The following is a 27,768-nucleotide window of genomic DNA, read 5'->3' as shown; positions in this document are numbered from 1 at the left end:
TGCCACGCATACACACTCCCTTCAAGGACTTCTCGACAACAAGCACCAACGCTCAACAATTCCTTCCCTTACCTTCTTCCTTCAACAGTAAATAAACTAGATCAATGCCTTGTGTGAATAACCCATGACACTTATCACAGTCGACAGCAACCTCAGCAGGAGCAGTGGCTAGTAGTCTAGCAGCCTCATAGTCTGGTATACAGTAGTATCCAGTATAGTCAGTTGCTCATCACTTACTCTAGACAATGACGTGGAGTCATGACTCGACTGGTGCATGACCCAAGAATGGCTATGAGTCACTGTCTGCCTACCCTTCCCTTCAGATTTATGAAAAGCTTGGGAAAGTCAAATACATAAGTAAGCAGGCAGTATGGAAAGCACAGAGTGCACCAGAGCCACCTTCTTGATAAAGCCAAATGAAAGAAGCCATTACTCCCTAGCCTTTTAGGGAGAACCCCTCCTGGGAATGGGTACCTGAGCCCTAGTCTTATCCTTGCAAAATTAATCAATGCCCACCATCCCCCGCTCTCTAATTAGGGGAAAGTCCCGATTGACAGGCTGCAGTCTAGTCCAGGAAAGACTGGGTTGGAGCCAGTATGTGTTAGTAGACTCAGGTGTTGTATTATCTTTCAACCATCTATCTCCTCTGACTGCCCACATTTGCGCCATGGAAACTCTCCATGAGACTTGCACATGACGTTCCCACAGTGTTCTTAAATATAGAAAGGCCCACTTGGCCCACATGTACCTCTCATACAGCTACATGGAGGAATAGTTGATGCCCTTAGTGGACAAACACAACAAGAACCTAGGAATATTGACATGCATTTGAACTCTCTACCTGGCAAACGACTACTGTCTGGCAGGTATTTTCATTGACTCTTTAACCATTTTCCCTGGACTGTGGTTCTGTCTGCAAGTGTCTCTAAACAGGCTTTATACTATATTTGACAAAAACAAATAAACATACAAACAAACAAACAAACATACATACAGTAAAAAAAACAGCAATGCCATGTTTGAATTTTACAAATAGATTTTTAATGCTTACAGATAGTGTGGGTTTTGTTAAATACATCCTATTAATCTGTTGAAAAGAAGTCAAAAAATGACAAAAGGTTTTTGTATCCGTATACATCTTTCCTTTTAAATGACGTTATGTGCTGTCTGAAGAACTGTTGCCTAACCAGTTCTGACCTGTGCTAGCGTACATTCTGCAACATTTCCCCTGATACGGTATTGTTAAAATCCCTTTCCAATAAAATATTATGAAAACAAAATGGAATTTTCATGTGTGCAATTATTATTTTAATCCACAACATATTTGCTATTCTCTAAGCACTCATTTACACACCAAGCCAATATTCTTTCAGTTGTTGTCACTGTGGGTAGCATGAACAAAAATGCAGCATTTGGGCTATTAAATTGTGTTTGCAACCTTGACCACAAACTGTTAAATAACATACAGTATGTTCAGAAAGTCTGTAGCTAAGGCACAGTTATTGACTCTTGGCTTAGGTTTGACAAAGGCAGTTAAATCAGATTCCTTTCATCCATGTGTCTGACATATCTGCAATCCTTAAAGTATAAATAGCATAAATCACACCCAAACTGACAAGACAACATGTTCATATACCAATGCATCAATTATAATAAATAATAATAACGTGTGATGATAATGTAATGATAATGTCTAATCATAGTAAATCTATTAGTACTAACCTAGGATTATGAATTTAATTGAACTCGCAATTCGTCTTAAGACAATTCTTTTCAGTACTGCAAGTACAGTAAGTGCTGAAACTGCAGGATAGTGTAATTATACAACATGTAATTACATGTGCTTTAATGAGCTTTAGTGAAACAGCTCATTATGAAAATCAACACACACATACTATTTCATTCATTGTATAACTACAAAGTTACACAATGAATGAACTATTCCTACCAACATAACTGTACTGTCCACAGGAAGCACCATGAACAGACACTAGATGACACGAAGGTCAGGATGTCAGTTATTGAAAATCATAACCGTCAAGTGTGCATGTGGTTTTAGAGGTTCTACCTGAGACTAAAACCTGTCATATGGGCTAAGATTTCATACACTCCAAAACAAGGGGTTCTATCTCTGAGTACTACCCCTGGGTAAATGGGTAAATCTCCTCGGTGCTGTGGCACCAACAGAAAGAAGATTAGGACACATAGAAAACATGTTCACATAGATGTTTCTCTTCATGACAGTACATTCTGCTAGCTGGCTAACCATTCCACTATTTTAAATTGTACTCAATTTAATAAATCCCAACTATTTGACAAGATTTTATATATTAACAGAGTCTTGCTTTAGTATAAAAATATTACACCATTAAAAACAACTATAAGTGTATATGGTGCCCACACTACCCATGTTGGTGATATGAATGCAATTTCAAAATATTTATCACATGATATACAGGCAAAAATTGCATTTAGGTCCCTTTAAAAGGAAATATGGCCACTGTCACTGTATTTGTGAAAATAAATACAAACGTAGAGCTGTCCGTTTCTTACAACACTTTCAGATCCAGCTTGAAGGATCAGCGTAAAGGTTTGCTATGTACCAATAATTAATTTCTTGTTTTTTTTTTTTGTTTTGTTTTTTTAATTGTTCTGGTTAAGACAGTTTACATGCTAATCATATGCTATAAACATAACATACAGGTACAGTAGAATATTCTTCTGATACCTGAGTATCATGAGAGAGGGGGGGCACCTGAAGCGAGGTGAGCATTCATCTCTCAGATAATTGAATCTTTCACATATATGGAGGCTTACATTCAGATGCGCCAAATATATACATGCATATACTAATTCTATGCCAAAAGCAAAATTCTTATTGAGAAAAAAAAAAGGCAGGAGGAATTAACCCAACAGCATCGGCTTGACTTTTCTGCCTATATTTCATGGAAATGTTAACAGTGCGACGATTATCTTGCCATATTACAATTTCTAAAGTATTTGTGAATTATTGGTCTAATGCAGTTATTGATGAGGTCTCTGGCCGAATGTTTTGTTCAACTGATTCTGACGCAAATGTGGGCTATTTGCTTATTAAATATAAATTACATAAGGGAGATTAGTTTATTACCTTAAAAACCAATTTAAACCAGGGCAATTGAATGTTCTTTCCATCCTATTGCATACTAGTTTTGTATTGTACTAATGTATTAAAATACTTTTTACATCTTTGCCTACACCTGATTTCAGAAAGTTAAATAAATAAAAGTGTTCCTCTAAATAAATTTAATTAAAATGTGTCCACCAGAAAATCACCCATCTCCTAATCTACACTGCATGGCCATAAGTTTGTGGACACCTGACCATCACACACGTGTGTTCCTTCCCCAAACTGTTGCCACAAAATTGGATGCACACAACTAAATAGAATATTTCCCTTCACTGGAACTAAGAGGCCCAAACCTGCTCCAGCATGACAATGCCCCTGTGCACAAAGCAAGCTCCATGAAGGCATGATTTGTCAAGGTTCAAGTGGAAGAACTCGAATGTCAACCTCACTGGACACCTTTGGGATGAACCGGAACACCGACTGCACCCCAGTCCTCTAGACATCAGTGCCTGACCTCACTAATGCTCTTGTAGCTGAATGAACACAAATCCCCACAGCCACTCTCCAAAATCTACTGGAAAGCCTTCCCAGAAGAGTGGAGGGGATTAAATCTGGAATTCAATGTTCAACAAACATGGGTGTGATGATCAGGTGTCCACATACTTTTGGCCATAGTGTTTCATCACTCCACATAGGCCTAAATGTTTATTAAAAATTTGTCGTGATTAATCTGCCACCAGCCTTCTTGATAAATACCCCCATCAAAGATTCCTTATTATTTCATATTGGAAATGTAGTTTGACTGCTTTGTGTGTTAATCTGTCATTTATTTTTCATTTATTTAAAACACTGATTGTCCCAGCCATTGATTACCGCTTGAAGCTGCAGGGTTCTGAGTGCAAGACTGGAGCGACACAAATCCTCAGCCCTCCTTCAGGAAGAATTTCGCAATGCCCCTCTCACTAATACAGTTGAGCTGTGGCTAAACCGAGGGAGGACACTAGATCCCACCAGAAAGAAATAAGATCCTGCAATAACAAATTGCAGCAACCAATGGCCCCAAAAGACCTGCTTTATTAAGCTTCAAGTTCTACATTTACAGCAGAAATGCTAGCTTTTTAAAAATCTAGAAAAAGGCGCAAATTAGTTTTGTTCCAAGACATATGACTGGATTTTGTGTTGCAGAGCATCTCATGGAAACTGGATAGATGTGTAGAGTCCAGTGAAAAGCTTGGGTGCCAGCACTAGAAAGATCAGGACAGGTAGTATTACACATATTGCATCCAGGTTTACACCAAGAAAAGAACGCAGAGTCTAGAGGTGATCACTAATCTATTAAGAGCTTTTAAGGTGGTTTTGCTACTAATAAGAAAGCGCCCTGCCATAAGCAAATTAATCATTTTTAAATTTCTTTCTTTCTTTTCTTTTTTTTTTTTTTTTAGCAAAATGTAGGAACTTGTGAAATATCAAGTTTAGCTTACAAAAAAAGGAGTGTAATAACATTTTTTTTGTGTGTGTGCATATTTTACATTGCTTCACTGCATCAGTATCTGGCTGTCATTGATGCAATGACAAACACTGAGCTGACATCAGGCAAACGATTTTGGACCTGAGCAAACTAACCAGGTGTTAATAAAACTGTCTTGGAAATATATCAGAGGCAACATAATAAAACATCCTAGAAATACTTCTGACACATTATCAGCTCTACCTTGTCTATTATATTTAGAAACAGAGGCACAAACTGACCCCAACTCATGATCTTTACTCTAACTGAGCAGCCTGATTCATACAACCCCAGGAACAAATGCTAACATTCATGCCACAAATATTTCAAGATTATGAAGGGTCATTTGACTGTTGTGTACATAATAATCATGAGTTGGTGAACTTATTATGAATTTTTAGAAAACACATTTACAAGCCCTGTAGTTTCTTTTTTTTTTCAACCTGATATGAACCCACTTGTTGCTATCTTCTGCACATTTATGTAATACAGATTTCATGTTCCTATTCTTGCTGAACAACCAAACCATTACTATACCACTACTGCATGTTTTGGATTTACAAAGGCTTCGCCAGGTCTGTGTCATGCAAATGTACCCTTATTTGTGTTTAAAGGACATATTGCTGTATCAACAAGCCTGATTTTGTAGGCTTGTTTTCACAGTCTCTAACCCATGAAGAAGTTCACGTAGATTAGTGTACATTTTTAGAAAGTATAATAAACCATGAGTCAAAAAAAGTACAAATGAAACTTTAGTGCAGTGTGAATTAGGACTATCCTGACACTGGTCCTTTCTAAAGAAATCCCCTCTACCTGATTTCCATCGCTTCTGTACAGCTGGCTGGCATTTACTTTCTGGACACCACTGTCTCTTGTGCATAGTGGTTTGTTGGCAGCCCTTCCGATAGGGTTACGCTGTGTCTTTAACAAGGACAGATTCCGGAGTCCCCTGAGAGCATTTCCTAATTTTTTAGGAACAAATGAACATCTGAGGTGTCAGAGAAGTCCTCGCCCTCAATCACTAGAAAAGGTTTAGGGCTAAATCCGCTCCCTTGGTCTCTTGTGCCTTTACCATGCCCTGTACAATTTAGTAGCTCATGAGTATCCTTTAGTACATGTCTTTGTAGATTTCCTGGAGCAGAGGATGCAGTGATGTGTCCTCCATTTTCTTGATCTCTTGCACTAACTGGGCATGCTCTGTGACTAGCTGACGCAGGTCAGCTAGTTTCTGCAGGAGTTTAGGGAAGAGGAAAGAATTGTCTGGGTGGTTATTCTGTATGTGGAGCTGCAGGACGTGGACGATGCTCTCCTGCATCCGCTCGATGTATGGGACATTCATCAGGCCTGGGCGATCTGAGTGACAAGAAGGATCGGTTTGAAGAGACCCGGTCAGTCCAAGCACAAAACTCATCTGATTTATTCAAAGTTTGTGGCAACACACTACACAGCATGAAGAATGGAAAACTAAATGTGTCCACAAGGTAGGCAGTCTGTTATTCAATTCATGTCTCTTACCTCCACAGCAGATGATGGCTGCCACAAACAGGGCCAGGTCACTGTCATCCAGTCCCAGTGCATTGAACTTCATGGCAAACTGGAACTTGGGCTCCATCATGTCACTAATAGGTCGTCGCAGGCTCTTTAGGAACTCTCGTGTGATGAAGCCACTGCCATAGGCAACCAGCAATCCATCTTTATTCATGCAAGAGGCCAGCATGGCAAAGAGTGCCTCATACACACCATATTTTAACAGTGTTACCTAAGAAAGAACACCAAATATACAGTATAATGTTAGAAAGAGGACAGTTAGGAGGGAAGTGTTGTGATTAAGGGTGTTTATATTCCGTTTTTTAAATAGTGCAGAGAAGAACATTTATGGAGATTTGGCCCAATAGGCTAGTCTGACTGGAGAGAACACCAGTAAATTAGTGCCAGAATCATTTAAAACATGCCCTACTGAAAAAGCATTGCCATTGTAATACCTTGAATTCACTGGAAAGCCATTCCATTGGCCTCCAAATAGCAAAAATGTCAAGCTCCATATGTACTTTCAAGCTCTCTCTTTTGTTTGCTGTTTGTCATAGCACCAACCTGGTCATTCAGGTCGAGGTTGCAGAAGCCTGGAACAGACTTGGCAAACTCAGTGAGCTCTGTGACAGTCTCCACCGACGTGTACTGGCAGCAGTGGAAGATCCGCACTTCTGCATCCTTATCAAGCAGTCCACCTGCAGTGCCAACCATCTTTGCCACCAGAGTCTGCTCAGCTAGATGCAAAGTCTCCATGTCATGGATTACAAAGGGCTGGAATACAAAAAAAAAGACTAAGAAGACCAAAATTTGAGTAACATATTTTCAATGTAGAGAGACCAGTGTTATTCACGTTCCCCTTAATGTCTGTATAAGTAGCACTATTTTATCCCTCCTTACTGACAGATGAGGTGAGAATCACCTATATACTTTCTCATGCAGAAACTGTCAACAAGTCAGGAAGTGGCCTTATGCTGAAGTATTTGATATAAATACCATTGTCATCTTTTCTCTTTCTACTTCTTTCCTCATATAAGTCGGACCTTAGCTGGACTCTGCTAACATGCATACAGGGGCTGGAGGTAGGTTGCATTCCACTTCCTGCTAACCCTTCCTGATGAGCAGGCCTGTGGCTAAGCAGCTAGGGCAGTCAAGTATTCTGCCTGCTGACAACAGTTTAGCATGTTATGTTAGTTAGACTGCTAATCCACAACACTTGGGCTGGAGTTGTGTCTCCATCTGTGTGCCCTCATTCTCTTTGCTGGTTAAGGGAGCTGAGGATGAACAAGCCTGGGCACTGCCCATATAAGAGAAGCGATTTTCAGTTTGGACATCCCCAGCTGCAAGCTAAACAGCCTGCAAGTCATAAATGTCCATGCCCGGTGAAAACTGACAAGCAGAGTAAGAATCGGAAAAAAGCTATCTGAGTCACTTTCTAGGCAGGTGGACAACCTGATATCCGACATGGCTCAGTTATCCTTGAATGGTTGTCACGCACAGCAGAAGCTTTCGCTGAGTCCTACTAATAGGATGAAAACCAATTCTCCTTCCTGCACCTCATTTCAGGAATGTGAGGATGCTATTTGTATATTCAGTATTTCCAGTCTGATAAAGAATCTAGAGTTCAACTGCGATGTGGCTTCTGCCTCCTTTGCATACAACACTGGCATGCTCCAACCTGCTGATTTCCTTGATATTCCTAGTAAGCACACTACAGTACTATTAAGACTGGACAGTGCCAATTCTATCTGTCCATCACAAGGAGCTGTATAACAGAAAGCGGCCCAACAGGTGACAGACATCAACACCATCGCTTACAGGGGCTGGTCACCAGGCCCCTACAGTGATGTGCCACTCTACAAAGAACATCTCCTCCTTCTGAGGATTTCTTAGAGGCATGTTGTTCCAGGAAAGCTATACTGCTGCATTACCCTGTACCCTCTCCAGATTCTACAAGGTTAACATTACTGTGCCCCTTCTCCAGATTCTACAAGGTTAACATTACGGTGCCCCTTCTCCAGATTCTACAAGGTTAACATTACTGTGCCCCTTCTCCAGATTCTAAAAGGTTAGCATTACAGTGCCCCTTCTCCAAATTCTACAAGGTTAACATTACTATGCCCCTTCTCCAGATTCTACAAGGTTAACATTACTGTGCCCCTTCTCCAGATTCTACCAGGTTAACATTACGGTGCCCCTTCTCCAGATTCTACAAGGTTAACATTACTGTGCCCTTTCTCCAGATTCTACAAGGTTAACATTACTGTGCCCCTTTTCCAGATTCTACAAGGTTAACATTACTGTGCCCCTTCTCCAGATTCTACAAGGTTAACATTACTGTGCCCCTTCTCCAGATTCTACAAGGTTAACATTACTGTGCCCCTTCTCCAGATTCTACAAGGTTAACATTACTGTGCCCCTTCTCCAGATTCTACCAGGTTAACATTACTGTGCCCCTTCTCCAGATTCTACAAGGTTAACATTACTGTGCCCCTTCTCCAGATTCTACAAGGTTAACATTACTGTGCCCTTTCTCCAGATTCTACAAGGTTAACATTACTGTGCCCCTTCTCCAGATTCTACAAGGTTAACATTACAGTGCCCCTTCTCCAGATTCTACAAGGTTAACATTACGGTGCCCCTTCTCCAGATTCTACCAGGTTAACCTTACGGTGCCCCTTCTCCAGATTCTACAAGGTTAGCATTACGGTGCCCCTTCTCCAGATTCTAGAAAGTTAAAATTACTGTGCCCCTTCTCCAGATTCTACAAGGTTAACATTACTGTGCCCCTTCTCCAGATTCTACCAGGTTAACATTACTCTGCCCCTTCTCCAGATTCTACAAGGTTAACATTACTCTGCCCCTTCTCCAGATTCTACAAGGTTAACATTACGGTGCCCCTTCTCCAGATTCTACCAGGTTAACATTTCTCTGCCCCTTCTCCAGATTCTACAAGGTTAACATTACGGTGCCCCTTCTCCAGATTCTACAAGGTTAACATTACTCTGCCCCTTCTCCAGATTCTACAAGGTTAACATTACGGTGCCCCTTCTCCAGATTCTACAAGGTTAACATTACTCTGCCCCTTCTCCAGATTCTACAAGGTTAACATTACGGTGTCCCTTCTCCAGATTCTACAAGGTTAACATTACTCTGCCCCTTCTCCAGATTCTACAAGGTTAACATTACGGTGCCCCTTCTCCAGATTCTACCAGGTTAACATTTCTCTGCCCCTTCTCCAGATTCTACAAGGTTAACATTACTCTGCCCCTTCTCCAGATTCTACAAGGTTAACATTACTGTGCCCCTTCTCCAGGTTCCTCAAGGTTAACATTACTGTGCCCCTTCTCCAGGTTACTCAAGGTTAACATTGTGCCTCCCAGTGGTGTGAGTGTGGAATTCATCTCCGAACAGCATTACAGTCAGCTCTAAGGTGGATCAGTTCCTCATGACAATATGACATAAGTTATTACAGGCGATTATTCGCTCGTTGTGGTTATCTTGTGCTTATAGAACCACAGTTACATACATAACTAGCAAACATTTTTCATATGAGCTGTAGAGATTCCATGTAAAAAAAAAATACTATGCACATCATTCACTGCCTGTTATACAAGGGAAATAAAGTCAAAATATATTAAATATGTGTAATGTTACAAACAATACCCCATAATGACAACGTGAAAGAAGTTTGTTTGAAATCTTTGCAAATTTATTAAAAATAAAAAACAAAAAAGCACACGTACATAAGTATTCACAGTCACAGCTCAATACTTTGTTGAAGCACCTTTGGCACCAATTACAGCCTCAAGTCTTTTTGAGTATGATGCTACAAGCTTGGCACACATATTTTTGGGCATTTTCTCCCATTCTTATTTGCAGAACCTCTCAAGCTCCATCAGGTTGGATGGGGAGCGTCAGTGCACAGCCATTTTCAGGTCTCTCCAGAGATGTTCAATCAGGTTCAAGTCTGGGCTCTGGCTGGGCCACTCAAGGACATTCACAGAGTTTTCCTGTAGCCACTCCTTTGTTACCTTGGCTGTGTGCTTTGGGTTGTTGTCCTGTTGGAAGATGAACCTTCGCCTCAGTCTGAGGTCCAGAGCGCTCTGGAGCAGGTTTTCATCAAGCATGTCTCTATACATTGCTGCATTCATCTTTCCCTTGATCCTGACTAGTCTCCCAGTTCCTGCTGCTGAAAAACATCCCCACAGCATGATGCTGCCACCACCATGCTTCACCGTAGGGATGGTATTGGCCAGGTTATGAGTGGTGCCTGGTTTCCTCCAGACATGACGCTTGCCCTTCAGGCCAAAGAGTTCAATCTTTGTTTCATCAGACCAGAAAATTGTATTTCTCATGGTCCGAGAGTCCTTCAGGTGCCTTTTGGCAAACTCCAGCCAGGCTGTCATATGCCTTTTACTGAGGAGTGGCTTCCATCTGGCCACTCTACCATACAGGTCTGATTGGTGGAGTGTTGCAGAGATGGTTGTTCTTCTGGAAGGTTCTCCTCTCTCCACAGAGACACGCTGGAGCTGTGAGAGTGACCATCAGGTTTTTGGTCACCTCCCTGACTAAGGCCCTTCTCCCCCGATCGCTCAGCTTGGCAGAGCGGCTAGCTCTTGGAAGAGTCCTGCTGGTTCCAACCTTCTTCCATTTATGGATGATGGAGGCCACTCTGCTCATTGGGACCTTCAATGCTGCAGAAATGTTTCTGTACCCTTCCCCAGATCTGTGCCTCAATACAATCCTGTCTTGGAGGTCTACAAACAATTCCTTGGATTTCATGGCTTGGTTTGTGCTCTGACATGCATTGTTAACTGTGGGACCTTATATAGACAGGTGCGTGCTTTTCCAAATCATGTCCAATCAACTGAATTTACCACAGGTGGACTCCAATATAGTTGTAGAAACATCTCAAGGATGATCAGTGGAAACAGGATGCACCTGAGCTCAATTTTTGAGTGTCACGGTAAAGGCTGTGAATACTTATGTACATGTGCTTTTTTTGTTTTTTATTTTTAATAAATTTGCAAATATTTCAAACAAGCTTCTTTCACGTTGTCATTATGGGGTATTGTTTGTAGAATTTTGAGGAAAATAATGAATTTAATCCATTTTGGAATAAGGCTGTAACATAACAAAATGTGGAAAAAGTGAAGCACTGCAAATACTTTCTGGATGCACTGTATGAAGTGTGCGCAACAAAGAAAGTCCACATTCATTAACATAGGAGTGCACTGATTGAGACGGTTTGCGCAGGCAGCAGTCATTAAATTATCTCCAGTCAATCAGGGTCAGGGTTGCTGTGATTAAAATCACATATTTGTTTATATTTTATGGATATAGAACAAACAACGTTCATTAGAAAATTTGACAGGCACGTCCAAACAAAAATAATAACTGGACAAATTCATGAATTAAGAAGCCATGAATTCAGAAGCAGGCAGGATTGGTCAGAATTCCTTATGGATTTAAAAAAAAACTGTCTCATGCACACCTCTAACAAGACATGACGTATATAAAACGCAGCCTCATCTTACTGGTGTGTTTGTTTTGCCTGTCAGGATGGTCCGCGCTTTAGATTTGTTCATGCTGAAGTTCTTCAGATAAGCCTCGTAGATCTGTTTGGCCAGGGTTTTCTGGTCAGCTAACTGAGGATTCTCCACCTCCCTCTCCCCAGTTAGTATCTCTGCCTTCAGCTTCAGCTTCTCGGACTGGGGCATTCGGCCAAAGCGGATGGCTGCATGCAAAACAGAGCATAATGTCTCAGGTCAAGAACATGTTAAATACTTAATTTGCTGGCTGGTTATATCTTGATTGTTACTTAATGGATCAGTATTTTTTTTTTTTATAACATATTGCTTGCAACATCCCTACTTGGAGGTATATGTGTGAGTGAACTATTGTTGAATCAGCTTGAAATTCATCAATTAGACTGAGCACATCATTGTTTTTTTCTTCTTTTGGATTAGGGAATGCACTTTATAGATTTGAGTCAGTCCTGAGAGTAAATTATTGCAAGCCTGAACACACTATTTGCAAATCCTGACTCTGTATGTCTGGTGTCTTGGTAATAGACCCTAAGGAGTGGTGTAACTCAAAATTCAAGCTGGATTCTATCCAAAGATGAAAATCCTTGCATATTATCATGTGACAAGTTCATGATGTCCCAGAATTTGGCTGATGTTAAGATTTCAGCTTACATTTCAGAATCATTTTATCAGGAATGGAACCTTACTGACTGGCTCTATCGATCAGCTGAGGTTGTCCAAGTATATAGTTCACTTTTACTAGCCAGAAGAGCTGCCATGTTATTCATGGAAAACATCCTCATTTTTATACTAACCATACTAACCAAATATTCATGAGACATTATATCTCATGAACTACAGCATTAAGTGCACTGAAATTGGATGGTGGTTTTGTTGCTGATGATGCACCAGCAGATATGTAGCTCAAGAATAAGAATATCTGATAGCCTTGCTCTGAGAGGATTGATCCCCTTGGCCAGTCTAGCACAAGTACTGCCACGTCAATGAATTACTTTTACGTAGGTTTTCACATACTCAAAAAAGATATGGTTTATTATAGTAGTATGTATAATTTATCTGTATACATGGTACTCCCAGTCTTCTACCAACATTGTATAACATTTATTGGAGTTTAAACTTCCATCTGAGCTGGGACAACTAGCTTAAAATATTGAGATGTTCAAAAAATGCACATAGTCACACATGAACAAGTGGACTGAGGAAGTGTATGGTAGAAACAAAATGAGCCAGTGCACTAAAGCTGAAGTGCAGGTGTTATTTCCATCCTATGACGACTGATTCTCTGCCAGATGTATGAGTTATATGAGACTTAAAACACCCTTACTCAGTTAAAAACATCTGTTCTGACAGAAGTAGTATGACAGCAAGATCACACAGTTGAACTTGAAAAATGCTCCGTACAAAATCTTGACAATGATTATGTGCAAACTGATCAGTGTTTCACTGTTCAACAAAAATTTTTGGTCAAGGTCTAATTAAATATCCCATATAATTATAATTATAATTAAAAGCATTTTTAATGCCCAATATTAAGAACAACCTAAATATTACTTAGCAGTTAAAAGTACAATTAGCAATTGTGATTATTATGGGGGGCACGGTGGCCTAGTGGTTAGCACGTTTGCCTCACACCTCTGGGGTTTGGGGTTTAAATCCCGTCTCCGCCGTGTGTGCGCAGAGGTTGCATGCTCGCCAGTGCTTCAGGGGTTTCCTCCAGGTACCCCAGTTTCCTCCGCTAGTTCAAAGACATGAGTTGTAGGCTGACTGGCATTTCCAAATTGTTCTTAGTACGCGAGTGTGTGTGTGTGATTGTGCCCTGTGATGGGTTGGCACCCCATCCAGGGTGTCCCTTGCCCTGTCCCCAAAGTGTCCCCTTCAAGCTCCCCCATGATCCTGCATAGAATAAGCGTTATGAAAAATGGATGGATGGAATTATTATAAAGCAAAAACATTCATAATTATTTATCTATGTTTATATATTATTCGGCAAGTTCAAATCACTGCTCATCCAGCTGGCAGTCTGACCCCACATGTTTCCTGAACCCTCACAGTCTGTTTTGACTCTGTTCCATGATGTCACTTGGACTCCCTTCACCCTTTCTGCTATTTATAGTGTGGCACCACTGAAGCTCTGTACAGCGGGGGGTTGAGGGTCAGCATGCCACGCTGTATGTGTACATAAAAAGGGGGGCTCAGTGCACAAAAAGTTTTTAGGTCAAGGACATGGTGCACACCTCCTATGACTGCCCGAGCATGTGAACAAAGGGACGTACTGTCGATCTCAAATGCCAAAAAATAATAGACCAAACATAATTTTTAGACTCAAAATTCTTTTGGAACCATGGACCTGGTGGCCCTTTTATTTGAATGATTAACCTACATAAGCAGTAATAAGAGGCAATGAGAGAAAGCTTAACTGAAAGCTGCTATCTGATCTTCAGAAGGGAAGCGCTGTGCTTGGTGCTTGGCCATGGAACACATTACTAAGCTAACACAGTGGGTCTGAGATAACTTGATTGTCGTTTGCATTGTTTTTTTCTAGCAACAGGAAACTAGGATTTGAGATCTGATATCATGGTACAAAGCATACTAATAAAATGTCACCTTGCCCACTGCAGTGTCATTCTGAATGCAATCTATTGCTAAATAATGTACTGAGTATATCTTGAAGAGTGTTGTACAACCTGGTCATGTGATAGGCCATGTCACTGGAAGAGATGGGATAGTTTTAAGGCTTAGATCATTTGCCCAACACATGTTAGGCTCACAAGCCAAACTGTGCCTCCCTTGTAGTGTTCTTCACTAAACAGCGTGGTACGATGTGATACATTAATCTGTGAAAACATGAGCCCACATTCGTGTTGAATACGAAGTTGTTTCTCCAGGGTACCAAGAGTATCGAACAAGGACATTTCGGGTAAACCAGAAGTAGTTGTCACTTGAGTCGGACAAGTCTGAAAAATCACTTGGGCTGCACGTAGTAGTATGTCAGAAATAATTTATATAAGATATGAATTCATAAATCTCAAAATGGTGGCTCTATTATGCAAATCCAGCCCCTCGGTAAACCTGGCCTATGTGTTTTTAATGTTCTGGAGACAAAGATCACACATCATTTACACCAATTCTGTCAGATTTTGACAGCCATTTCAACGATATATTGTCACTGGTTTGGTGAATAATCTAAATAGGCACCTGATCAGACTTTTGTCTCCCTTTCTTTAAATAAGCACTTTCCTGTATAGAAATCTTCATTAGTAGTGTCTGATCAAACATAGTGGAAGACCTGGAAAGTTCTGTTTGGTCACATGCGTTATGTTTTTTTTTTTTCCTTCCACCAAAAAAAACTAATGTTAAATAAAAGGAAATCACACTTTAACACTCCTCCATTGTTCTTATTGCTTTTAGGGTTTTTCCAGTTAAGATCTGCAGAGTGCAGGAAATAATGTTACCACAACACAACCTTCAGAGAACCCCTTCGATGCTTTCAGGTACCATCATACGGTAGGAATTAAATACTACGGCATAGATAATTCAGGGTTTGGATTAGTAGCTATACTGTGCTGTGCCACACTGTTCAGTGGAAACGGTGCTACTGCTTACCCACATATACACTAATTCATAATGTAAGGAATAAAACATAATGATAATGAGTCTTTATTGGTCACATATACATTAGAGCACAGTGAAATTATTTTCTTCACATACCCCAGCATGTCAGGAAGTTGAGGTCAGAGTGCAGGGTCAGCCATGATACAGTGCCCCTGGAGCAGAGAGGGTTAAGGGCCTTGCTCAAGGGCCCAACAGTGGCAGCTTGGCATTGCTGTGGCCTGAACCCCAGACCTTCTGATCAGTAACCCAGAGCCTTAACCACCAAGCCACCACTGCCCTTGACATGACAGGATATGCTCTGCTAAGAAAATAACCAAAGATGGGGTGGTGTACTGCCTCCATGTAGTCATTTTCTTATAACACCTATTTCCTTGGGGCAACAACAACAACAATAAATGTTTAAGATTTTTAACAGACCCGACAGTATAGGCCTAGTACAGGTGAGTTATGGCCATATAAGTGACTTATACTGTAGGCCATAAGTCACTTGACATAAGTCACCAAAAGGCCCACTATTTCAAGACACAGAAACATTTAGTGAATGTTTTTAACATAAACATATATAAACCGAGTGGTAGAGATGGCTCAATCAGACTGAGTTAAGTTAACACAATGCATACTGGCATATTGTTCCTTCACCAGCCTCTTTATTTTTTTTTCTCTCTCTCTCTCTCGAAGTTAATAAGGCAAAAAATGCTTGTCATGCTACTGAGCAACTGCAATGTCCTCTGTTCTGAAGACTTGCCTTGCAGAAAACTTTAAATAAATAGATGTTGTTGTACAGCTTCACCATGGCAGCAAGTATGCATTTTCTGTTCAATATTTAAAAAATAAAAATAAAATCCTTATACAGTATGACCATTGTGCTAGGTGTTACTATAGAAGCAACAGTGTATTATAGTGCATTAATAGAAACCTGTGATTTGTTTTGTACTTCTGTAGAAGCTGTGCTGTTATAGAAAATTAATCACCTTCTGACCAGTCAGACTTGAGAGTTCAACAGCAGTGCCTATATCAGGGTTTAATTGTGTGTGTGTGTGTTAATAGTATAACACTCACCATTGTGGGACATGCCCACAGCTAGGCACTTTTGAAAGCGGCAGTATTGGCACTTGTTCCGGTTCTTCTTTTGGATTTTGCAGTGGCGTTCACACTTGTCATAATCTAGCTTGAGGCGGATCGTGCGCCTGAAGAAGCCCTGTAGAAAGCAGAAATTCAAGAGTTCGATGGATTTGATATCAGGCATCCCAAATATGGCAAATATAGAGATTGAAAAGATTTACCTAGTGTATCAAACTGTAATTTATTTTTTTAACACCCCCCCCCAAAAAAAGACTTGTTATTCTTCTTCTTCTTCTTCTTCTTCTTCTTATTATTATTATTATTATTATTATGTATTTAATTTTCATCAATTTAACCTCTTCCATTTAGTATTGCACCTTGTAAGATATAGTTACACTGAGATTTTAATAATTAGCTACAGTTTATAACAAAAAAAATATTGTGTGAATTACCCAAATTAACTTTGATACACAGCTATGATCAGTAGAAATTAAGTTAATGAATGACTGAAACAGCATAATCTCCTAGTAATTCTGTAATACAGAGCATATACTTCCTCTTTCAATATCTTGAATCATGTCTTACTGTACACATGTACTGTAACTGGAAATAACACACCTGTAGGAGGTTCCTCCTAAAATATTTTTTGCTTTGCCCTCTTAGGACAGCCTTTAATAGCTCTATCTAAAAGCCTACAAAATTCTATCAAAGGTTCCAAGTAAAATCCCTTTAGGAAACTTGTTACAATCATCCAAGGAACCCTTGCCGAACTGAATCCTAGAATGTTTAATAAAAGGCTCTAAAATCCCTTCAGAAAGCTAAAACTCGTAATCATCCAAAGAACCCTTGAAGAACCCTTTATGTGATGGGAAATAAATCCCAGACATGAATTTGTAACTGTGTATTAAATACAACTTACAACATTGAGACTTTAGACCACCAATAAATTATAAGCGCATTGAAAGCCCCACCTGGGATTCTACCCAGACTGCCTATGATTAAACAGCTATATCAATATACCAGACAAGTGCAAGTCCTGTCATCAGACCACACAATCGTAACAATCTTGAAATCACTTAACTTGCACAATCTGGATAAACAGTTAGTCACCAATAACCAGTGCCAGCAGTGTGGACACTCAAAGGGAGGCTGGCTGGCAGGCAGATGAGGGCCATTAACCAGAAATTTCTTCACTCCTATTTAGCCACTCTGTCCCAAGACACATCCATAATGTTACGAAAGTGAGATGATAGTGAGTACAGGGCATCCACTGGGACAGCAAGAACAGTGTATGTGTGTGTGTGTGCGTGCGTGTTTGCACGTATGTGTGTGTGTTGGTTGATTTGAGGACAAAAAGGTTGGGGGCACAAGTCCAGCAGGGAGACAGCATGCACGTGGCTGCCCTGGCCTAATCACGGGCCATGGACATGACTGTCCAGCTGAAACAGTGAGTGATGGTGTGTGTGTGTGTGTAAAGGCCTGTGCATGTCGGGGGGAGTAGATGGGAGTGTGTGCTGCGTGCAAGTGGCCAGATAGTGTGCTTGGTTCTGTTTTCTCTGGGGTGAAGTACATTTGAACGATCCTTAAGCTGATGCATCTGCACAAAACACGCACGTAATCCACAGTGTACAAAACTGGCATTCACTTTTCCAAAGCATTCAAATAAAATGTCATTATTTCCTATTATTGGCATTTTCAAAGCTCAATTTAAGACTTTTTTAAACTTGCATTTGACTGCTGATGTCTACTTTTATTATTATTATTATTATTATTATTATTATTATTATTATTGTTGTTGTTGTTGTTAGTGTTATTCTTATTAACTTTTTACATTTTTTCTGTGTACTGCTAATTTTGTGTACAGGGCTTTGAGAAGCTGCTTTTAAAAGGCACTCTATAAAATAAAGTTTATTATTTTTATTATTATCATCATTACAGCCTCATACCACTAAAAGTAATCACTCCTAATATGTTTAATAGCAGTGGTAGCATTTAATACCATTATCTCTGGTTAAAGTTTTTGTTCTGTGTAGGTAAAATAAGTGGCCAGTCCTCACTTATCCTGAAGAATACGACATGCTCTATTTGACCACATGCTTTCTGCACCCGTATATTTATATATATACATACACATACACACACACACAACAAAAAAGATTTTGTGCAAATGAGGTTTGAATTTCACAGTAAAAAAGGAAAGTGCCTCTTGTCTCACCTTGCAACCCTCACAAGCATGGACACCATAATGATATCCTGAGGCTCGGTCCGCACACACACGACACTCCAGGTTTAGAGAAGCAGAGGTGAACTCTTCCTGTCCTGCTACGACCCCGCACACAACTGAAGACGGACTCGAGGCTGGAGTTAGAGCATCTATTCTCACACACACACACACACAAATCAAATGAAGTTTTGTGTACAGTCAGTTTGACCTGTTTTATAAGACTTTCAGATACAAATGGTCAATTTACTCAGTTTAGATTTTAAAATTCTAGCGTAGTTGCATCATAAAGTGACAAATAATACACTCAAAAGACATTTCTATGTATTTTGTAATGATCTGCTGCTTGCATGATACGAGAGAAGGAAACACTGATAGTTACACACAGACTCCAAGTATGTCTCGAGGCCACTTGTGTTGAGGATACCTTGGATGAAAATGGCTAAATATTATTTCAAATGATGCACTCAAACTGTACTCTGTGAAGTGAGTAGAAACCAAAATATACTGTATTTTGGAAAGAGAATACACGCCCTGAAAACCTCGACTAGCATGTTGTTTCCTTGGGGGGGCACCTATGGGTTATGATGTACTAAGTTATGGCTTTTTGAGGGATAATGTTGTTTGAAACTAAGCACCAATACTAACCGTAATGCAACAAGCTACAAGCCTTATACTATCACAGGACATTTGCAAAGGATCATTTAGCATTTCATGAAAAGTATTGAGAGCTACAGCAGTAAAAAACAACAACAACAACAAACAAACAAATGAAAAAAACCCTATACACTACAGAATGCTGCAACACTTGGATTAATAAATCTATGTGGAAGCATTTCCTTGTAAGTAACTCAAAAACCATGCATGCTTATTGTTATATGTTAATTACAATGAATATTATCTTATTTTTCTCTTTTCCTTTTCTAATTTTACAGCTCTATTTATTCCCTATCAGACTGCCTGGGTGCCGCACACACCCTGCTTCTTAGTTCAATGTTTGCCTTGCAACCTGTGATTCATTAGTTTTGTGTCCTTCACACACATTGTCTTTAATGCATGTCCAGGCATGCTCTAATCTGTGCATTATCTTCCAAAATCAAAGCATTTCTATTATACCCAAGCGTGTAGGAGACACATATTGAGTGATATTTACTCATGTTATTCAAATCCATCTCTTGTGTGATGTACTGTAGATGACGTTATTTTGAACGTGAACGTAAAAATAGAGAGGATTCTTGTCAGCACTAAACTGAAGTACTACACAGGTGCAAATTTCGCATTTTGTAGGCTACAAAGCACCAAAATAAAGAAAAAGTTTCATTTTCTACATTCGTACATTGATGACAAGCATCTGCTAGCTTTACTCAAGCTTCTCTTTAGCTGCATTTGATCAAATTGACCTATTGACCTCTATTCTTTTGACAATGAGTGAAGAAATATCAGAAAGGCATGCATTTTCCATTTGTTTAAAACAGCTACATTTATTCTTTTGGGTTTACAATCGAACTCCTATCGAAAAGGAAAATCTCATAGATACTCGTACTGTATCGCAGGCACAACTGAGTAATAACATATGAGAACGTTATCCAATTGGTCAGTATGAAACGGTCACCACGTCACTGTCCCATTGCTAGATTCCTACCTGGCACCGTGGAGCTCTCGGAGCTGGAGCACAGGCCGGATGAGTGGTACTCGGATACATCTAGGTTGCTGAGTGCCTCTTCATTGATGGGCTCTGAGATGTCTTGGAGGTTTCCCGCAACCACGAAGTCCGTGTAGAGCGGGCTGTTCAGCACAGAGTCCTCCAGCGGGGACAGAGGGCTGTAGGGGCTCTCTATGTCTACCATGTCGATGGTGGACTGGGTCTGAGGCCAACTCACACATCAGCCTACACATAGAGAAACACAGAAACAGAAGTGGTTGTTCGGTTTTCTGAAACTAAACAGAGTCCAGAACTACTACAGATTTAAATCACACTTATAAATGATCATAGTATCACAGATCTGATTTATCTAAGCGTTCAACCTAACTCCTTAGCGAATTCTTAACGAAATAAATCAGCAGTCATTAATCAGCTCAACGTACTAAATTGATGGTCAGTTCAACCCTGTCGAGAGTTGAGTTTTGTCTTTTATTTCCATTCTTATCTGTATTCAACTTGGGATGTGAGCACTCAAAATATCCTTATCTAAGTGTCTGTGTTGTGTCTGTCTGATGGTGCAGTTAAGCAGACAAGCCAAATGAGGCCAGGGTTATCAATAGTTAACATGCGCTTAGAGATGAATACATGAGTCTCTATATGTCAGGATAAACCAAGGGGCATTTAACTCTAACCTACATTTACATCTGGCAACCACACTATTTACATGCTGTTAAGGCATATGCACCCTAGGATCGAAAATGTGCTGCGCTAATAAAGGGTGCCGACAAAAATATCACAAACAGTTCACGTGTGGAATAGTACGCCACCATAACTTCAGCACTCGGAGCAATACTGTAGGGGCGGACGTTTACAGGATGTGTTCAAAGAATGGAAATCTTGCATCAAGCCTTGTCAAACGAACTGCATTAAAATGATTATTATTTTGTTACTTTCATAAAAGGAGAAGACAGCAGAAGGCAAAGAAGAGTGGTTTAGAAATTGAAGAATGAAAGCATAGGGAAACAATGGGAGGAGACTTAGGATCACTAGCTGAAACAACAGAGCTATGTTTGTCTCGGGGAAAGGTGACTGAGTGGGACATGACCCTGTGAAGCAGGAACGTACAATGTCATCAACTCACTCTGCAACGACACACAGACTGAGATATTTATCCTGTTCAGGGGTGCGGTGGATCCAGAGTCTATCCTGAGAACACTAGAGAACACCTACAGGCAATTCATTCACCCCTAGGGACTCACCAATCACACCAAGGGCAATGGTGGCTCAATACTTAAGGCTCTGGGTTACTGGCCATAAGGTTGGGGGTTCAAGCCCCATCACTGCTAAAGCTACCACTGTTGAGCAAACCCCTTAACCCGCCTTGCTCCAGGGGTACAATATATCATGGCTTACCCTGCACTCTGACTCCAGCTTCCTAACAAGCTGGGATATGCTAAGAAAAGCATTTTGCTGTAATATATATTATTGTACTTTATTTGCATATGTGACAAATAAAGGCTTCTACTTCAATCACCTAAGTGGACATGCGGAGAACGTGGAAAACTACACACAGACAGCAACCCGAGCTCAGGACTGAACCCAAGGCCCTGGAGCTGTGGGAGGGTAATGAGGGTAACGCTACCAGATGTGCCACAGGGTCTCCCATAACATAAGACGGTATGACAAAATTGGACAGAAATATTTCACTATATATTGCATAATAGTGACATTATTATATTGGTCCCATATTTCTGTCTACATACTGTATAGAGTTATGCTGACTGCTCTATAATAAAGTATATCTCAGATTACATTTAATCGAGGCCTGCAAGAAGACTGATGTTTAACCTTCTCTTTGGAGCATTACATTAACTCAGTTTTATTATTAAGGCAACGCCATAGTGCCACCTGGACACAAGGCACAGGATTTCATTCGGACACGCTTAGTGGTGCATGAACGCATTCTTTTAAACATATAGTCTTAATTTCGTCTCGCTCTTCATTTGGTCTGGCCTCAGTGTAAAATATTCAAGCATCTTTATTATCAACAATTTTCTCTTAACCAACTCTGGGCTCTTCTCCTGCTTGTCGCATGGATTTGAGAGACCCACAGTGTCTCACATGATGCTTGATTTATGCACTGGTGCAAGGATGTGTGATCAAAATGACAACCATGGTAGCTGTGGATATTGTTTGGCACTGAATTTTAATGCACACAAGGACAGGGATAAACACAGTATGAAACCTGTCTTCTCAACGAGTAACTGGTTCGCAATGACAATCATATTACATTTACTGTCAGTTACAAGTTAATGCAGTACAGACCATTTCTAAATGGTGCCACCTGGATACAAGGTATAGTATTTCATTTGGACGTCATGAAGCGCATTATTTTATTTAAGCGTATTATCTTAGTTTGACTTTAGACACTGATAGCATATCTGTATACACAATAGGCGTACAGTATATCCACCCCAAACTGAAACGAACATAGTTTAATCTATGCACAGTTTCTGTCAGTCCAATGCATTTGTAAAGATTAATATACTGTATGTCCAGAAATATTTCATATAGTTTACCGAAGAAAGAAATGCCTAACTCTATTCGCCTCTACAACCGCCTGCTTTAATCGAAAAAAGGTTTCAGTCAACTCAAAATAAATAACAAATAAACGTATATGAGCAGGGTCCCAGTCTGTGTTCTCTGAAGTGACTGGACTGCTTCGTAAAATCAGAGACTGCAATATAGACACCCATTTAAAACGGCAAACTGTCTTAATGTGATGATCTTTTCCCAGCCCACCTGTCATGTGAGTGCAAAGTTTAGGGAACTGCATTGTCATGCGGTAAAATGTAGTATTTTAAAAGGGAGAAGTCCCTGACCCATGACTTGTCTATCTATATTACGTATAATTAAGTGGTCGTGATTGTGATTTGTAGGTGTTGTAAAAAATAGATGTATATAGATCATAAACTTTGGATGGTAAGTTTTTGAATCTATTGTGACTTAAATCCTGCTGACTTATCGAAAGCAAACAAATCACCTGAGTCTAAACTTATTTTCTAGTGAACACTTAAGAGGTGCTACTCAACAAGCTGGTCTGGTCTCAGTGAAAAATATCTTAACATCTTTATTATCAACCATTTTCACTTAACCAGATCTATGTTCTTCTTCTGCTTCACGCATGGATATGAGAGTCCCACAGTGTCTCACATGATGCTTGATTTGTGATCAAAATGACAACCATGGTAGCTGTGGATATTGTTTGGCACTCACTTTTAATGCACACAAGAACAGGGAAAAACCAGTATGTCTGATCAACGAGTAACTGGTTCGCAGTGACAACCGTATTACATTTACTGTCGGTTACAATTTAATGCAGTACAGACAATTTCTAAATACAGAGCTGCACTCAGCCCAAATCAAAGATATAATCCCAAACATTTGATTAATGATTGCAGTATCCAACAACAGTTACTATTCAATGCTTTGCTTTATCATGCATTTAAGAAACAGAGGCTCTTAGAGATCTTAGTTTAATATGTCAGTGGGGTTTTTTTTTCAGCGCCAAAAGTATTAAACAAAGTTATAAAATCCACATACAATTTCCATTTTGTTAGTGAATGTTGCAGATTTGCTTCCAAAATCTTTTACGGCTTCTGGACTATATTACACCATATTAAGGGGTTTTCCAGAGAACCCATTCACATAATAGATTGAAGAGTTTTCTCCAAATGTCGCATAACTGGGATATCTCAAATATATCTACAGGGATGAACAATTTTTCATTCACAGTTGCCCAGTGAACATGTATAACAGTTACTTTACATGCCCAACCACCAGACAAAATCTACTGTAAATTGGCTTTCCCAAAGAAAACTTTTCATTTGATATGTGTGTGTTTTTTTTTTTTTTTTTAATGTAACATGCTCCAATTGGTTCATATTGTTCTTGATAGCGCAAAGCAACTCAATGCTGTCGCATACACAACTCGCCACCTGCTGCTCTACACACACAAACTGAGGACATGGCTTTGCTGTCAATAGGAACTATTATTACTAACCATTTTTTAATTAGGTTGAGCGGATGATAGACAATCTTTTCAAGATGATACACAATATGTTTGTGGAAACAAAAGTGTTAAGTGTTACGGAACAAAACATGACAGGGAAAATAATGAAAGACGGGGTGGTGTGATGTGTTACCGCTCAAAAGTTTCATATTTTTTCGGTAACAGCGGGTGCTGAAGTGCTTTACTCCTCTCATATCCCAGCAATTTGCAAGTCCATCCATCTTCAACTGCTTACTCCTTTTCAAGGTCACGGGGAACCTGGAGCCTATCCCAGGGAGCATCGGGCACAAGGCGGGGTACACCCTGGACAGGGTGCCAGTCCATCTCAGGGCACAATCACATACACACTCACACACCCATTCATACACTACGGACACTTTAGACATGCCAATCAGCCTACCATGCATGTCTTTGGACTGGGGGAGGAAACCCGAGTACCCGGAGGAAACCCCCACAGCACAGGGAGAACATGCAAACTCCACACACACGACCCTGGCAGGAATTGAACCCCGGACACTGGAGGTGTGAGGCGAACGTGCTAGCCACTAAGCCAAACTGCCCCCTACAATTTGCAAGTAATTTTTAAAAAATTATTTAATAAATGATGTCATGCTTTTTATCCATTTATAGATATATTTAGATATATTTATAGAATGTTCCTGTTATCACTTATGTTATAACGACTATAAGCAGTCATTCCCTCAACTCTTTCTCTTGAAAAAATGCAGCTTGTCATGTTAAAGGAACAACTTATGGTCTGCACTTTTATAATTCTTTTTTAACCTTACCGGTTCTACAAAGTGCTTTAAACTGGTTCTCATTCACCCATTCACACACACACACACACACACACACACCAATTGTAGCAGATCTGCCATGCAAGGCACTAGCTTGCCAGTGTCTTGCCCAAGGACACTTCAGCATGTGAATAACCCTAACTAGGAAGCGAACTGCCAACCCTACAATTAGTGAACAACCTGTTCTACCACCTGATCCAAAGCCACTCAAATTGTCACAGGAGACTTCTTCCAAAATGCTAAATAAATATCTACTTCTCCAAAGCTTCACGACATCAATAATTACACACATTTTTAATTCATCCATCATACAAGTCCCTATTATATATTATATCATATAAATCTGTGCTCTGGCACTACAGTCGGAGCAATGCCGTTATAGAAAATTAAATCAACACCTTCTGACCAATCAGAATCAAGAATTCAAGTACACTGAATCTCATGGAAAGATGTGAGGAAAATGTGCTAAAGCTGAAGCAGGCAATAAAGAACTCCATCCATACACTGTTAAGTGTGCTTTTGTCCATACACTAAACTCAGGTGATAGACATGCTCAGGATCAAACAGCTTCCCATGTATAATCACAGCCTAGGGACTAGTTTTGGCACAGGTTTCATCACATGGCACTATTGGGTGGAAACAGAAAGCAGCCTGTGGCCACTGTACCAGTGCCTGTATAAGGTCTTAGCAAATAATCACAGTAAGCCACCATATAAATGCAAACTGTCAAATTTAGGGTATAATAATGTAAAAACAGTGAACTACAAAGAGTCTGAAGGGTGACACTTGGAAAAAGCCAGTAGTGATTTATATTCAGAATATCTCAGAGATTAAAAAAACAAAAAAACAAAACAAAACAATAAAAAAAAAAACAGGCATGAAACACTTTAGAAATGAGGCTTGCATATATTGTCCTTCCTTTGAAGGGCATCAGCACTATTTCACACACCAGAGTTTATTTTACACCTTGTTAGTCAGTCAAACACAATGAAAACAAAAGTTAACAAACCAGAAAAACTTTTTCCACTGTAGCCAGTTTTGCCTGGCAAAGACACCTACTAACCAAAAAAAAAGAAAAGAAAAAAAAACCCTCCCAAAACAGAGGACGTGTTCTCTCATTTGCCTTTTCATTTGTATTCGTCTAGTTTTGTTGTAAAACCTACAACAAGGGCAAAGTGTGATGGCAAATGCTACAGATGGCTGGACAGCTGTAAGTGTCCTGTTACATTTTCCAGTGTGCTGTTTTAGGGGAGGGCTTGTCATAATCTAGTGCTGCAGACATCACTAATACACTTGAAAGCTTCTTAGCTATGGCACATGGGGACACTTAGCTGTAATCTTTCAGGCCATAGTTTAGAAATACGCCAGTATATGCTAGGACTCAGTATAAATATATCTTACTATTATTATTATTTTTATTTTTTTTTAGGAATCACGTTGTTACATTTTGTTTTGTTAATTGTTAGGAAAAGACAAAAGAATTCATCTTTTCAGATTGACATGTCTTTCTTGTAATAACCTCGCTCGTGATCGAGGAGAGCAGGATCATATTTGTATGTCAGCTTACATGCGATTGTTTAGAGTGGGAGCGAGAAGAAGAAAAGAAAAAAAAAACACATTTATCAACGTCCGTTGGCATTTATAGTGATTTACAACTCCAGTCCTTGAGGGCAATGGCTTAATGTTTTCTATACTCCATTACACATGATTCGTTAGGTAATTTTCAAACGCATAATGAGTGTGCTACATTATGAAGAACACTCAGATTGGTATGATTATTATAGCTGGAATTATATGATACAATACACATTTGATACAGTTTTACACAGCACCCTGTTCAACAACTCAACGCAAACACTCCAACCCCTTTAAAATAGTAGCGCCGAATATTTCCAGAGCGGCCAAGGACACGTTCGCTTGAGCAATGATTAATGTCACTCGAAGACTGAAAAGACCTGCCTCGCTGGAATTAATTTCAGAAAGCAAACACTTTTCTATCATATCTTCACTTGCTCAAGCAACAATACACGAGCTTAATAGCACAAGAGTATGCAAACAAAGGAGTGCACACACTTACACTCTTATCCATGGGTATGTGAGTATAACCACTATCCATATAGAAACAAATATGTATGTTGACATGCAGAAGAAGACAGGCAGAGGGGCAGTTAGCAGAACAAGAAAGTCCTGTTTGGGGAAGAAAAAAAAAAGAAGATAAAGAACAAGTAGGTACTATAGTACAGAGAAAGAGAGTGAGAATAAGAGTGGGGCCTGATTAGACAGCTCAGATTCCAAACTAAAGCACTCTTTCTCACGCCTGCCAGAGCAAAGTCTCACAAAGAACCTGAAAGAGAGAGAGAGAGAGAGAGAGAGAGAGAGAGAGAGAGAGAGAGAGAGAGAGAAATGCAAGAAAAGCAAGAAAGATGCAGTAAGCCTCTACACACTGCTACACAGACTGCTAAAATCAGACGCATGTTCTTACTTGAGCAAACAAGAGATGCTAAAAAGGCAACTCAAACTACAGGACGTTCCCTTATAGATAATCGATTTGCTTAATTATTTGTTCTAATAAACTATCTCCCCTGAAATAACGTATTCTTTCCAGATTACTTTCTTATATCACTGTATACTGTTAGTTTAATAGCTTGTGCATGTATATTTTATATA

The 27,768-nt window shown here is 39.8% G+C and overlaps 1 protein-coding gene across 1 annotated transcript in view; it reads right to left on the bottom strand.

Moving 5' to 3' along the window:
- Window positions 1-1,018: 1,018 nt before the first annotated feature.
- pparab (peroxisome proliferator-activated receptor alpha b) overlaps window positions 1,019-27,768 on the bottom strand; it is a 30,440-nt gene continuing 3,690 nt past the window's right edge. The window contains exons 2-8 of the mRNA XM_017485720.3: window positions 20,233-20,478; window positions 18,585-18,742; window positions 16,367-16,505; window positions 11,684-11,883; window positions 6,708-6,917; window positions 6,132-6,375; window positions 1,019-5,969 (exon numbers count right to left, since the gene is read on the bottom strand). Of these exons, the coding sequence (XP_017341209.2) occupies window positions 5,725-5,969; window positions 6,132-6,375; window positions 6,708-6,917; window positions 11,684-11,883; window positions 16,367-16,505; window positions 18,585-18,742; window positions 20,233-20,437 (1,401 nt within the window). The 5' untranslated portion in view covers window positions 20,438-20,478 and the 3' untranslated portion in view covers window positions 1,019-5,724. The remainder of the gene's footprint in view (window positions 5,970-6,131; window positions 6,376-6,707; window positions 6,918-11,683; window positions 11,884-16,366; window positions 16,506-18,584; window positions 18,743-20,232; window positions 20,479-27,768) is intronic.

Source organism: Ictalurus punctatus, chromosome 14 (assembly GCF_001660625.3).
Source record: "Ictalurus punctatus breed USDA103 chromosome 14, Coco_2.0, whole genome shotgun sequence".
Taxonomy (NCBI): Eukaryota; Metazoa; Chordata; class Actinopteri; order Siluriformes; family Ictaluridae; genus Ictalurus; species Ictalurus punctatus.
This window is presented reverse-complemented; position numbering and strand designations above follow the sequence as displayed.